The sequence below is a fragment of the Lucilia cuprina genome, chromosome 4 (assembly GCF_022045245.1).
Source record: "Lucilia cuprina isolate Lc7/37 chromosome 4, ASM2204524v1, whole genome shotgun sequence".
In the NCBI taxonomy this organism is placed as follows: Eukaryota; Metazoa; Arthropoda; class Insecta; order Diptera; family Calliphoridae; genus Lucilia; species Lucilia cuprina.
The window spans coordinates 3,791,646-3,807,335 of NC_060952.1; the positions used below are offsets into that span (position 1 = coordinate 3,791,646).

The 15,690-nt window shown below is 31.2% G+C and overlaps 2 protein-coding genes across 5 annotated transcripts; one reads left to right on the forward strand and one right to left on the reverse strand.

The window, feature by feature from the left end:
• The first annotated feature begins 1,993 nt into the window (after positions 1-1,993).
• Positions 1,994-13,628, forward strand: LOC111690836 (protein shifted). Of its 4 annotated transcripts, none has more exons than XM_023453408.2 (8): positions 1,994-2,151; positions 9,419-10,026; positions 10,107-10,367; positions 10,442-10,639; positions 11,413-11,613; positions 12,918-13,013; positions 13,092-13,295; positions 13,357-13,628. In XM_023453408.2, exons 2-8 carry the CDS (start codon positions 9,423-9,425, stop codon positions 13,371-13,373), a joined length of 1,581 nt encoding a protein of 526 aa, XP_023309176.2. In that variant the 5' UTR covers positions 1,994-2,151; positions 9,419-9,422; the 3' UTR covers positions 13,374-13,628. The 4 variants fall into 4 exon arrangements, with proteins under 4 accessions (XP_023309176.2, XP_046805049.1, XP_046805048.1 ...); XM_046949093.1 differs by having other exon boundaries at positions 1,996-2,142; XM_046949092.1 differs by lacking the exon at positions 1,994-2,151 and adding an exon at positions 5,478-5,512.
• On the reverse strand, positions 11,646-14,620 carry LOC111690835 (5-demethoxyubiquinone hydroxylase, mitochondrial). The gene is made up of 4 exons (XM_046949095.1): positions 14,521-14,620; positions 12,488-12,863; positions 12,305-12,423; positions 11,646-11,966 (listed from the first exon to the last, which is right to left on the reverse strand). The coding sequence occupies exons 2-4, from the start codon at positions 12,858-12,860 to the stop codon at positions 11,808-11,810; spliced, it is 651 nt and encodes a 216-aa protein (XP_046805051.1). The 5' UTR covers positions 12,861-12,863; positions 14,521-14,620; the 3' UTR covers positions 11,646-11,807.
• Between the last annotated feature and the right edge of the window lie 1,070 nt (positions 14,621-15,690).

Here is a 15,690-nt window from a genome sequence, read left to right on the forward strand (position 1 = left end):
ACCAATATTTCCCATTCACAATTTTTTTCAGAAATATTCAGTTGAGGATTGAGGAAGTCTGGTAATGCTGACTGCCAGAAAAGAACACTTCAATTCACAATATTTAAAATTTTTTACATGTCATTGTGATTTGTTAACATACACACAACTAAACAAAGTTTAAATAACAAAATAGTTGATTATCTTACCTTTTACCGAGTATGTTTGGCAACTTAGTGTGTTTCAAAACCTTTTAAGTATCTGCGTGTGCAAATAATCAACAACAGAGAGCGTAGTAAAATAATTTGTTAAATTAAATAGTTAAGTAAAGACATAAACCATCAATTGAGAATTATTTAAAAAAATGCCGCCAAGTTAGTGAAAACGTAAACGTTACTTATTTAACATAACATGAAAACCAATTGGAACAACCAATTGGTAAGATTTTTATTTAACAACAGATTGTTTTAAGAAAGAGGGAGCTTCATAGTGGTCCAATTATAGAACAATAATTCTTATAAAATAATTTTTGTGTAATTTTGAATCATCCTTATTTTAAAACGATTTATCTCAAAAAACTATTAAAAAATAAAATCACCACTTACCTTTAAAATTTTTAAAAACTCCTTCACTCTTTTAATGATGAATAATTCTTCCATATAAAATCGAGCATTTAGTAAAGACATTCAAAGTCAGTCTATTTCTTAGTGATAAACTGAAAAAAAACTGATAAAAAATAACAATTAGCTGTTAATTGAGATATGTCGAATCATATTAATTTGTACTATATTAGGGCTATACGATAATTGTTGAAAAAGTTTACAGACAAATCGAGTTGAGTTCGAAATCCATAATAGTTATCGATTAATTCAATTTAATTCTAACCAAAATTTAAAATCTTACCCTCGTATTCATAAAGATATTGATGGCTTATTTAAGGTTTATTATGCACATTTTGCACTGAACCCCTCAGTGGAATGGGGTGCTAAAGTTCAGAAAGAATTTTGTCGACATCCTACTAAATATATACAATATATCGTACTTTAAATATTATAATTTATAAACACGTAAGTATGGAGCGTGGAGTAAATTAACTAGAACCGAAGTAGAAAAGTGCTAGAACTAAACTTGAACTGATGTAGAATTGAAGGTTGCTGATAATTCACAACTCTTTGCCTGTGGAAATTCGGAAAAATGTTCAGAGTTGTCAGTCAGTTTTTAGTACGAAATTTGATGTAAACTTCTAGAGAATTTCTGAGTAATTTAATTTGATTAATAACTAACTTTTCCTGAAATGTTTAGCCTGAAATGTTAAGCCAATTCAAGTTCAGTTCTAATTTAGTTGAGATCTACTTCCGTTCTATTTATATTATAGTTTTGTTTTAGTTCTGTTCTAGTTCTGTTCTAGTTCTGTTGTAGTCCTGTTCTAGTTTTGTTCTAGTTTTGTTCTAGTTCTGTTCTAGTTCTATTCTAGTTCTGTTCTAGTTCTGTTCTAGTTCTGTTCTAGTTCTGTTCTAGTTCTGTTCTAGTTCTGTTCTAGTTCTGTTCTAGTTCTGTTCTAGTTCTGTTTTAGTTCTGTTCTAGTTCTGTTCTAGTTCTGTTCTAGTTCTTTTCTAGTTCTTTTCTAGTTCTAGTTCTGTTCTAGTTCTGTTCTAGTTCTGTTCTAGTTCTGTTCTAGTTTTGTTCTAGTTCTGTTCTAGTTCTATTCTAGTTCTGTTCTAGTTCTGTTCTAGTTCTGTTCTAGTTCTGTTCTAGTTCTGTTCTAGTTCTTTCCATCATGAGTCAGATCGAAAATGTTTAAAACTTATATAAAAGAAGTTTTCCACACCCTGACTTTATCTGATTTGCACAAGACAAAAATACGAAACTATCTTTAAGACAAAACAGTATGTATGAGTTTGAGCACCCACCAACCAACGAGCCAACAAACCACTCAGTCCAACAGCCATTTAGTCAGTCATTCAGTCATCTAGCAGTCTATAGACAACAAGCTGAAGCTGAACAGAAATAAAGAACACTTGTTGTGGTGTATCTGTTTTTTTTTCTTCGAGAAACTGACCCAAAGATTGTTTCGCCAGCAGAATGTCTGTTTAGTTTTAAGTGAAGTTCGATCTGAACAAGTTGTTTAACGTTAAAATAGCGGCATATTGACTTGATTGCCTGGTACAAAAAGTTGGTTTAAATAAATTTACAAAAAATAATATAAAAACAAAAAGTTAAACAAAAACATTTAAAATAAGTCAACAACTTATTATTGTTGTTAATTTGTATAATTCTTAAATTAAATTTGTTTGTTGTTAGTGATTTTGTGTGAAATTTGTTGTAGTTGATTCTAATTTTTTTATGATTATTATTGTTGTTATTAAAATTAAAATACCTATTTAAAGTGAGTAAGAGTGTGTATCCGATCGTGGTGTGAAGTGTTAAAATCTAAGAAGATTCGAGTTTTTTACAACACAATCTAAAAAACAAACATACACACAGATACAAATGATGTTTAGTGCTACCTTCCTGATCAGTATGATGATAATGATGAAGTTGATGTCGTTGATCGTCATTTAATCGAAATACTAATTTTGATGTCTTTGGTGGGGTTTTTGGTTTGTTGTTAATTGGCAAATAAAAATCAAACTAAATAGTTGTTAATGAGGTGTTTTCTGCTGTTGTTTTGAATTTAAATTTTTTTGCACACATGTGTATGATGGTAGTTTGTAAAAAAATAAATTTAAATTAAAACAGAACCACTTGTTAAAAATAAACTAATTTAAAAAAAAAAAACATATTGTTATAAAAAATTAAGTTTATAATTAATTGAATGTAAATGTTTGTGTGTAATTTAAATGAGTAACCAATTTAATTTAAACTACAATCTTCAACAGCAAACAATTTAAAAAAACTAAAAGGGGAACAGCATCAAAAACAACAACAACTTCAATTTACCATTTACAGAATATTTTTATACAAAAAAAGAAAAGGAAACTTACAAGTGTTAAGTGGTAAATTAAAAGACCAGACGAGACGTTCAAAAACAATATTGTAAATTTAAATTCGAAATTGAAATTAAAACCTCAATTACAACAATAACAACAACAACAACAATGTTAATATTATAACCATGCGATACGCAATTTAAATCGGTTGTTTCTTTTTGTTGTTTAAAGTGCATATTGTTGTTGTTCTTTTTATACAAGTATAAATTGATTGGGTGAAAATATGGAGTAAAAAAAATCCAAGAAGAACAACGGAAATCGATGAATTTTTAAGTTGTAAATGAAAATAAAAAAATATCAAATCAATTTAACACCAACCAACGAACAGCAGCTCCCATCCCCATCAGTAAAGCAACACGCATTTAATTTATGAAACAAGTAGCAAAAATCATTTTAATTTATTGATGCACATGCCCGTCTGACCGTCCATCTCTTTCAGCCATAAGTTCTTCTGTAGGTTTATTCGTTTATGAATCTATAGTTTTTAAATGCACATACAATCAGGAGTATACAGTTAGCGACAAAAATAAGTTTTGGAATCATAGTTGAAAAATATTTCAACAATATCAGTTTGTGCGCCAAAAGATAGTGTTTAACAAAAAGTTAAAAAAAAACGCATTTTTTCGACCGATTTAAACGAAATTACAGATCGTAATCTTTCAAGGAATATTTTAGACACTCCTGAATCTTAAAATAACTATTAGGAACTCAGGAATTTATTAAAAACTTATAAAGATTAAATATAGGTTTATAGTTATCAGATTTTGGAACCGGCTGCGTTGGTTTGAATCATGGAACTTGGTTTGGAACTATAAATATGGTGAGGAATTGGGAATTTAGTGATTTAACAATCTAGGATCGATATTTAACGTAAAGCACCGATAATTTACAGTTATATCAGATTTTGGAACCGGCTGCGTTGGTTTGAACCATGGAACTTGGTTTGGAACTATATTTATGGTGAGGATTTGGGGATTTAGTTATTTAACAATCTAGTACCAATTTTTAACGTAAAGTACTGATAATTTGGTCGTGGAGCCGCAAAAGTTTATATATTCTAGTTCCTTATTAAATTCTAAGAATTTGTAGGCTTGTCAATCTTCATTTTGAAAGTACAATAGGCTTCAAACGTGTACAACTGATTTTTTTCTATAAATATTCTATTATAACTGAAAATGGCTAATATCGGTCAACGATTTTATAAGTAGCTTTAGAAATGCAGTCTATAATGACTATACGTATCAAGTTAACGTTCAAAGCTGCTTTTGAAATAGCAGTATAGCTATGCAACTGCACATAAATAAGCTTTTTAGTTAGTTAGTTTGAAAGGAGGATGTATACCCATCAAATCCGTAGAAATACACCTAGGCCTCTATCGGGCCTGTTGTGCTCCATCTCCGGTCTACCAGACTAGAACACTAATCACAAACCTACCAACCTACAATTAAATTCTGAATAAATGTAATAAATGAGAAAGCTATTATAAATGATATAGAACTATGCCGAAAACTTGGTAACAAACACAATCCCTGTCGTCCTTATGAAATAATGGCGAAAATGCGAGAGTTGTTTTGCAACACAGACCTGAATTACGACTGATATAACCTTATTAACAGTCATTCACTGTATAAGCATTCTGTGTATGTACAAAGAATTAGTTTAGCTGAATTATATATCATTTTTATTCAGGGTCGGGGTATACAACTTGTTTCTTTATATTTGTATCATATAAAAACATCATGATGACGATGATCTTCACAATTAACTTTAACAATAAATTATTTGTATAAAAACTGAAAGAAACAAGTTGTTTGGCAAACTTTTAATACGATCAGTTTTTATTAAGGGAAATTAAGCAATACCAACGAGACTTTAAGACGTCACTGTGACCGTTAAGAAATTCAATGCAGACATATAGACAAGCGGAAGGAGAGACCGACAGACATATGGCGTGCCAGCAAGACATATGGATATGAATAGACAGGCAATTGACAATCAGCTAAACGATCATCAATCGTTTATTCTAAAACAATCAATTTTAGTTTGCAATTTTTACTAAATATGTACATGAATGTAGGTTTGTGTATGTACTATGCAAGTGCAAAGTGTGAGTGTTTTTGATTGTACACAACACCAGCAATAAACCTTGATAAATTGTACAACAACATTTACAAAAGCAATCTAAAGAAATAGTGATCGTCGTCAGACGTAACCGGCCGGCAAAAAATAAATATTGGTAAGGAAAAAGAAGAAGCAGTAGAAGCTAAAATATGTACACACAAATATGCAATTACATACAATTTGTACATACATACACTTGCTTGCACAAATGTACATAAATATGCAGACAAGACAACAGCAAGCAAGTCAGAGTTGGACAGGCAGATGGATGGACAGACAGACAGACGAGCATTTAGTTAGTTGCACTCTCGCACACAAATCAGCATGTGATCGCAGAATGTGAATAAACGATGAACGGATGGATGGTTGCTAGCTTGGTTGATTGTGTACTTCTTCTCTACTATGGAATGGGTGGTGTTGGTGTAAGAGTACATTTTATTATTTATTTGTTATTATTTTGTTTCCTTTTTTTGTTTTATATATTCTTCTTCACCTGTCTGTTGTGCAACAAGAAGAACAACAGCAGCAACAACAAAAGTACATTTAACTGTGGATGGCTACTGGTGGTGTATTATAAGACACCTATAGTACAAAGAAAACAACAATAAAAACTACTTGGTTAAGTCTAAGAACAACAACAAAAAGAGTCATAATGAACGCATTAGTGTGATAACAACAAATAAATAAAGAATTACAAATTATTAGTAAAAGTGTTAGAGCGGATAATAGGAGACATAGGAGACCACTATTACATTATATGAAAGGGCTATCCACTTGATAGAGTATTTTTATTGTTACTAAACGCTTGTGTTATTATTAAAATTTTATCCAATCCATATCCAATTCATATCCAATCCATATCCAATCCATATCCAATCCATATCCAATCCATATCCAATCCATATCCAATCCATATCCAATCCATATCCAATCCATATCCAATCCATATCCAATCCATATCCAATCCATATCCAATCCATATCCAATCCATATCCAATCCATATCCAATCCATATCCAATCCATATCCAATCCATATCCAATCCATATCCAATCCATATCCAATCCATATCCAATCCATATCCAATCCATATCCAATCCATTTCCAATCCATATCCAATCCATATCCAATCCTCCACTTCAATTCATTGAATTTCTGGAAGAGTCAGTTAATGCCATAAGTAAAAAAAACAATCTAAAAAAGTTGAAATTCGAACATGGTCATTTGCTTGTAAATCGCCTAAATTAAATCCAATTAAACAAACAATTTACAAACATCGTCATTAACAAACATTTTCCATAAGAAACAAACACAAGACACGACCTTTTTTTCTACTTGAATACTTAATTGCCTCATTTAATTTAGTGTTAATTTAGGCGTTAAAATCCTTTTTCTTTCTTTTAGTTTCTCTTGTTGTTGTTGCTGCTGTTCTTAATCCCTCTCCACTGTCTTTATGATCATGACAAATTTATGGCTCATTTAAAAACAAAAGTGTCAAAAATCATTTCTGTTTTTTTGAAAACATCAGCCAGTCAACTAACCAGACCAGCTCGTCTGTATGTCTGTGGCACTGGTTGACTAACAAACTGACTGTTTGTTACAATTTGGCCAAGTGTGTTTATGTTAATCCGCTCGTAAAGCAGCTACTCCTTTAACCGGTGGACAGTGGAGTGTAGGGTGTGTATGTAAGGGTGTTTGTGTGCGTTTGTGGATAATAATAAAAAGGAAGATGTGTTAATTTCAACACATACAAACTACTTAAGAAAAAAAACTACAACAAAACACACACTTAAGATGACGACAGCAACAACATTAGTTAAAACTACAACAATAATACGAAAATACATTGTAGTACATCACACCAATAGCGATGAAAAATAATAAAAAAAAATATAAAGCAAAAAAAAACATCACTTAATAATCTAAGTTAAAAAGCCGTGCTTTGAAATAATTAATTCTTCCACTGCAAATGTCTACATTAGAAAAAGTCACGTGTTACTTGTAGTGATAGGATTAGAGTTTCCTAACAAGAAGATTATTTCTTAATTGGTAGAAAACTCTTATCCCAATATAATCTCAATCTGATCTTAATCCAATCTCAATCTAATCCAATCCCAAACAAATCCCATTCCAATGTTTTCAAAGTGCTGTTTTATAGGCTTTTCAATAATACAATCTTTAAAGACTCTGATCGGTAAAAAAGAAGCAACTGAGTGAACAGCAGCGGCATTAACAAGTATCCCATATTTTTTAATGCAATAAAAAGGTATCGGCTGATCATGACGATGGTGTTGATGATGATGATAATTACGACGATGGAGATGATGATGATGACCACTGGTCTTCTTACCTGTATACATTTGGTGACCACTTGAACACGTTTTAAATGTTTAAATACAGAAACAAAAAAACACCCGTTCGTGTATTTGTTGTTGCTGTTATTGTTGTCTTTTAAACCCAAACACTGACCAGCCAGACGAACATTCAACAAAAACCTAGAAAGACAGATGAACACAACATAATACAAAACCAACAACAACAAATCTTACAAATAAAAAAGAAACGTTTCCTGCTGTTGATCATGTTGTTGCCGTGGCCTCTTGTTGGTAAAGGTTGTTGTTTTCTTGTTGTTTTTGTTATTATTGTCGTTGTTGTTGTCATCGTCGTTTTAGGCCGTGTTTTGCTTATTTGGTCGATTGGTGGTTGGTTGTTCCCTTCTCTCTTACATTTTGTTATTTTTTTTTCTTCTTCGTCTTGTTGTATTTGTTTTTATAAATTATCCATCGTGTTGTCTGTCTGTCTGACTGACTGTGTTACTACGGTTGAATGCTACTCTTAATACTGCCACTAGTTGCTTCTTAAGCAACAACTTGGATCTTTATATTGTGTCTCTAGCTGAACTCTGTCTGCCCGATGTCTTGTCTTCTTGTTGTTGCATTCAATTTCTTTGTTTATAAAACATCAGCCCAACAAGCTATAATAATGATGGTCCCAACAATGATAATGATGATGATGACGATTAGCATTATGATCATAATAATAATTATATTCAAGATGTTTATGCTGAGGCCAGATATTAATACCATTTGATTATGGGCATATTGGGTTCAACTGGAAAACTTGTTACATTCTTTACACAACATCAACTACGAGGACAACAACAGCAAACCGTCACAACATTTCAGGTGTATTGTACGATTGTCCTGTTATGGCTAGAGATTAAAGATATCGAGACAAAACTGTCATGAGCAGTAACAAATAAATACAGTTATAAGAGTTGGCATTTAAAGTGTTACTAAATACCTTGTTTGCTGTGCTGTAGCTGATATTGTTGTTTCTCTCCTATCTTTGGTGTTTAATCAAGATTTAGAATTTAATTTCTGGTTGAATGGATCATTTTTACAATTATAAAATATGTACATACAATTATATTAACGGTATTCACTGCCTGAAGTATGTTTGTTTTATGTTTTAAAGTATTTGTGGGAAATTATAAAGATAGTTTGTTTATTTACCGCTTGCCAAATATAAAGATTGATCTGCAAATTTAAAAATTTTATAAAATATAATTGCTTCTGATACCTTGTCCTAACTTCCCCTAACATCATCAAAATATCTCTATAATCGTGTCGCATTTTGCACATTAATGATTTAATTTTAAAAAGGTTCTCGATCGTGAAGAGCTGATGTCAGTGATAGTAGGATATTCAACCCCTTTCCTTCAGACCTTGGTCCGGAACTTCGGCAAATAAGCCTTAAATTCTTTTTCAGAGATTTTATAAATATCTTGATATATCTCCTAGTCTTTCTTTTAGCAATCGGTCGAAATTTTGGTAATATCTCTATCGAAGCTTTTGCAGAGATCCTCTTATCGAAAGCATTTAGCGTAGTGTTCCTTTTTTTACAAATCAAAGTAATTTTTTAATTTTTTTACAATACTTTGGCAGATATTCTACAAAAAATGTCTTTTTTGTTATAAACATTAAAGTTATAAAATCTTAAAAATAATAATAATGTAATAAATTCAGAAAACTTTATAAAATTCTTAGAAAATCTATTTGAGCCGATTATAATTTCTATGGAATTGTTAATGTAAACACACTTAAACACGATCACACTCTGCTTATAATGTTAAATACTTCAGCTATAAATTATAAAATAGAAAAAAAAACACGAACAACAACAGCAACTATAATAGACTCAACAATTAAATGCTGATTTAGTTGGTTGCACATTAAACAGAAATTAAAAAAGAAATCCTACTCTTCACTATTTCAACGACAGCATTTTTAGTTGTATTTTTTTTTCTTATTTTTTTCCTTTTTGCAGAATAATGCTCAAGAGTCACAACAACTGTAACAATAAAAACATTAACAGATCCCATGACCATGATTTATACACGCTGCAGGAGCGACCACGGAGACGGAGGAATGTCTCAATGTTTCGTGGTAAATTTATTTATCTATTGCTGATGTTGTTGTATTTGGCAAATTGGATTGATGGCATAGAGGCTAGACAGCAACAACAGAAGCATGATGCACAACAGCAGCAACAGCAAATAAATGAAGTGGGCGCTCATCATCATCAACAGCAACAGCAGCACCATAATAGGGGGAACAGCGGTGGCAGTAGTAGTGGTTCTTCTTATGAAGTACTAGGCAAGCGTAACAAGAAAAACAATCAACACCACAATAATAACAACAACAGCAATAATCATAACTACAATGAAAAGAAACACAAATCTTCCAATGGTCATTCTCTTAATAATAGTAGTAGTAATAGCTTAACAGGTGGCTCCAAACCTCATGGCGCTAAAGGGCGCAAAGGTGATAGTAATAAACAACGCAGAGCTCATCATAGAAAACACAATAGATCCAATGATCCCGATGACAACATTTCTTTGTGGATTACTGAACAACAATTAAAAGTTTTGACTGGTAATGGTTAAATGTTGCATTTTACTATTACAATCTAAAGATGGGAACACTAACACTAACTTTCTTTTATTTTCTTAAAGATTTATTCTTTCCTCAGAATTCTCTACATGGCCCCGTCTATGCCATACAAAATGGTCATGTTCTAAATCACATACTAGACAGTAGATATTATGAATATTTAATAATACCCGCCGAAGTAAATTATGTCAATTTCACCTGGAAGTCAGGACATCGGAAGTATTTCTATCATTTCGATTTACTCGAGACAATGGATGAGAGTATACTAAAAGCACCTACAGTATCAATAAAACCCAAAGGACGTATACCCAACGAAGAGAAAAGTAAGAATAATTAGCAAATTACACATAATTGAATGTTAATGATTTCGGTTTCGATGTTTTTGTTGGGTTTACAGATTTTAGCGTCTTTCTACCCTGCAGCGGTAATAATTCGGGCACTGCCATGTTTAATGTAGGTCTCACCATACACAATCGCAGCGGTAATCCGTTGCCAGGCACTCCGTTGCGTTTGAATTTCAAAAAGGAGTGTGCACATAGAGGTGTGTATGATAGCCTAGACGCTTCCAATCCTACACTAATTACATCTATGCAAGGTAGTGTATATTTATGTACTCTCTGTGTGTAAAATCAACAATTAGAAACAAAAACAAAAAACCGAACTGAAAAAAAACAAAATTAACTAAATTTAAAAACATTTTTCAAATTTTTAATATGATTTTGAGCAGAAACTAAATGTTTTTTTAAAAAAGTAAAGAAACTTTCTTGGCAAATGTTTAAAGGAATTTGAATTGATTATAATGCCAAGACCTACTAAAATTTAGTTCTTGGGATTAAAGGCAAAACAAGACAATAAAAATTCCTTTTGCTAAACTTCATATTAATAAAATTTCAAATTATTTAAAACCTTTTCGAAATACTAATTTAAAGCACAACTTTGAAAGATAAGTACAGAACTTAAATTAACACTTTTTTCACTTGCAATAAAGGCCAACTTAAAGGGCCTTTTCGTCACTCCCTACACATGCATATTACATAATTATAAACAATTAAAATAACAATAAAAAAAGAACATCCCAAAATATAAATTATATTATTGCTTTAATATTACTTTTTTTACATGCCCTTTCCCTACTGTTTCAAAAGCAACTGTAACATAATCAAATCCACCCACACTTTAAATAAATCCAAACTACATACATATAAAACATATCACTTACTTCATTTCCTGGTTTTCAATATTTTCTCCTAATTTGCTTTAATTCTCTCCTCTGTTTCTGTTTAATTAGCGCTTGTATTCATATTAAATTAATTTAAATTATTGTTCCATTAAAAATAACACAAAAACCCAAAAAAAAAACATTTTAAGGTCCCGATCCCGAGTGTCATGTGAAATGTGGTGAACATGGTTTCTGTAATCATCGCAACATTTGCCAGTGTCGTTCGGGTTATATTGGTCAGTACTGTGAGAAGGCATTTTGTTTTCCTCAATGCATGAATGGTGGCAATTGTACAGCTCCGTCGGTGTGCTCATGTCCGGATGGGTATCAGGGCACACAATGTGAGGGTGGTAAGTAAATAGTTTTTTTTTTTAATGAAATCTTTCTTTTTAATTATAGTTTTGCATTCTTATATTTAGTAAATATAAACTTAAACTAGAAATGAAAGAAAGAAAGTAAAAAGAAAACGAATTAATTATATACAACGAGAATGATTTTCAATATAAAAGCTTAATGTTGAAATTAGTTAAAGATGCATATGAATTTAAATCTTTTTCGATATCGCAATGGCTGTTTTACAGCCCAGTTTAATAACTTCGGTCATGGCCTTGTAGAATGGAGCCTGTTCTGCGCCACAATCAATGCCAGTGTCATGATGTTCCTGTTCTTCGTCTCGGAATTTGGTGATGGTTTTAAGAAGTTCCTACAAGAGTTTTGAAAATATTTAAAATAAAAGAAATAATGTTTTGAAATGTCTAACACTTCTATTACAAAATATTTAAGTCAACTTTCGGAATAACAAGCAAATACCATAATTTATTCCTCAAAAATACAATTTAAATTTAAGGCTGGATAAAGCGTTTACTTTTAACTAGATTATTTGCTTAATGCCCTAGACATGTCTTACTTTACTTTATACGTAATAATGTTGTGTTACTTAGGACAGACATGATAAGAATCACGTATTTTTTGTTTGTACCAATCAATAAGTTTCTTTTATCTTGAAAGGTATCAAAAAACCCAAATCTTTTTTAAACTTACCTTATCTGGATTGGGTGAGTCCATAATTTGTCTTAATTGCTCGTTATAATGTTCCACTATCACAGTTTCCACAGCAACAGTACAGGCCATGGCTGCCTTTTCTCCCATTAAAGCTGTGCCTAAATTATAAAATACATCAATAAAAACTTATAAAAACTTAAAAATTTTCAAATTTGTTCTTACCTGCACCCAATACAAAACCAGCTACATTCCAAAGCGGAGTCATAACTGTTGGTCTAACACGATGTTTGCGTATTAAACCCTCAAATTGACGACGATGCTCCTTTTCTTGCTCCCACATATGACCAATTGTTTTACCCATAGGAGTGTTACCTAAAATTGCCATTTGACCGGCATAAATACGATCGGCTCCCAATTCTCCAGCATGATCAACTCGTATAATTTCATCTGTAAGTGCTGAAGGTCGTATGTTTTGTTTCGATTGTGGCGTTGAGGCAGGCGGAGTTGTAGTAGTGGTCGAGTAAAGAGCTGCTTTATAGAAATTTTGTAGTTGTTGTCCCTTAAGACCAGAAAGTGATATCGTTTGACGCAACATGTTCTAAAAATAAAAATCAATTACACTTTAAATAATAATTTTACTTCATATTTCCAGGCATTTGTGCTGAAAAATGCCTCAATGGTGGCAAATGTGTGCAAAAGGATAAATGTGAATGTCCCAGAGGCTACTATGGACTACGATGTGAATTTTGTAAGCATCATTTTTTATATTTTATATCATAATTAAATAATATTTTTTCCTTTTTATTTACTTTTACTCCCACCACAGCAAAATGTGAAATATCTTGCATGCATGGTGGTCGCTGTATTGGCACAAACCTTTGTCGCTGTGCAGAGGGTCTAAGTGGTGATCATTGTGAAATTGGTCATCGTCAGCGTTATACATGTAAACGAAAATGTAAACATGGCGATTGTATGCCTAATAAGACTTGCAAATGTAAGGACGGTTTCTATGGGCGTTTTTGTAACAGACGTAAGTATTTGAACGTATTGATTAATATAGATTACTTAATAATTATGTTACTTTCTTTTAGGTGTTAAAAAACACTGATGTTTATTTGCAGAAATCTACATCACAGATGTTTTTCTTCTCTTCCAGGATAATGTATTAATTATAAGTTTTTGTATGTTATTTATAAGTTTTCTTTTGCATAAGCAATTGTTCAATTGAACAAGGGGGGACACAATGTTCTCTCAATTGATAATTGTTTAATAACTTGGATTATTTTCGATAAAAATGTTCTTTTTTTTTAAAAAGTTGTGATAAATTATTTTATTTAAATATATAAAAACATTTTTTTCTCAGTATAAAGTTTAATTATTTTCGGGAAATTGGTAAGGATTATGTAAACATATAAATTTAACGGATGGACGTATACAATGCCTAATCATGAAAGTATGGCTAGAATAATAGGAAAAACAGTTTTGGAATCGAAAATTGGATGAATTAAATAGTGCCAAATGGATGAATTAAATAGGGTGTCCTAAGGCAAAAACTAGTACTCTTTAAATTAACTGATGCCTATCTAGAAATATTCTGTCAAAAAAAGGGGGTTTACAGACGACTCTGTGGATGTCCTAAGGCAAAAACTAGTACTCTTTAAGTTAACTGATGTCTATCTAGAAATATTTTGTCAATAAAGGGGTTTTACAGACTCTGTGGTTAAAAACGGTCATAATTGGAAATATATTTAAGACGTTATGCACTGGAGTGTATAACCGCATCTAAAAACTTGCGATTAGATTAGCATCAAGTTCTTTTACTTAAATAAACACAATAAAATATTAATTCTACCGATTTCCACAGTTGAGAGGTGTCCCCTGTACGCATACAACATCTTATTAGAAAGTACAACTTTAAAAATTAAGTGCAATTACGGGATTAGATAATCAACATTGTGGAAACTATACAAAATGCTTAGGAAACGGTAGTTTATTATTTTTTTTTCACAAAATTTAGCTGGATATTTTCTACTCGAGCCATAAAATGCTAATCATTTTAATTATTAAAAAAATAAATACAAATTTTAAAACAATTATAGGATTGGCTAAAATGCAGAATGCCGCGCTTTTTGTTCCAAACACTCATTAACTACATTATAAACAAACATTTGTTTTGTGTAAAAACAATGTCAAACTACGAACAAATTACTTATATTATTAGAATTTTATATAAATAAATAATTAATTTAACTTACAAAAGTTTATTTCTATTATTTTATTTCACAATTTATGATGCAGAAATATTTTTTTAAACAGCTGTTGAATTATTTGTCTGTCATTCACTAGAAATTGATAACAGAATTTAGACACATGTTAAGATGCCAGATTAGTTATTATGCTGTTTCAAAAAATTATAACGAATAATAAATTTTAAAAATCGGTATTCTTTAAAACACGTTAATTAAGATTATTGAAACACATAATACGTATTTTCTTTAACCAATGACAATCATAAACAGATCTACTTTCGAAAATCACTTATATGGATAAAATTTGACGCAATTGCGTATATATCGTTCTACAATTGATCATAGCACAAATATATAAAGCTATATTTTTTTTTTAAAAATCTCTCTACGTATAGTATTTTAAATAAAGTTGTAAATAAAACATCACTAAATAATGAAATCGGAATAAAATTTGACTCGAATATGTTTTTAATACATATGTATATATACAAATAATTTTGTTTTGGATCAGTCTATAATTGACTATAACTTCTAAATCTATTAGCACCGAAAATATGTGAAACGAACATAATTATTTCACAACTATTGGTACCCGGACCGCACTGCTGGCCTTTGATGAACATGTGGACTTTTTACATAAGAATCTATACATACCTCAAATATTAAAATAACAATAGACTTAGACCTGGTTCACACTGGAAAACTTTTGTTGAGAAACTTTTGATTTTGTATGTGAGAGAAAGAGATGGTTAATATTTCTTCTCTCACACATAAAAAACCATAAGTTTCCCAAAATAAGTTTCCCCAGTGTGAACTAGATCTTAGCAGTTTAGCTGTACCTGACTGAATTAGAACTTCGACGGCATCTGTCGGATAAATTTAAAATTTTACAGGAACATTCCTCACGACCTCTGAAACATATACATATTTGAAACTTTGTCCTATTAGGCGCTTTAGTAGGGTTCTATAAATCGACTTTCGAATAATCGAACAAGCGACTTTTTTTTCGAAAAAAGTCAAAAGTCGACTTTGTAAATAAAAGTCGAAAAAAGTCGAAAAGTCGAAAAGTTGGAAAGAGTCGAAAAAAATCGAAAAGACGAAAAGTCAGAAAAAGTAGAAAATTCGGTCGAAATATAGTCGAAAATAGAAAGAAGTCGAAAGAACTCAAAAAATTGC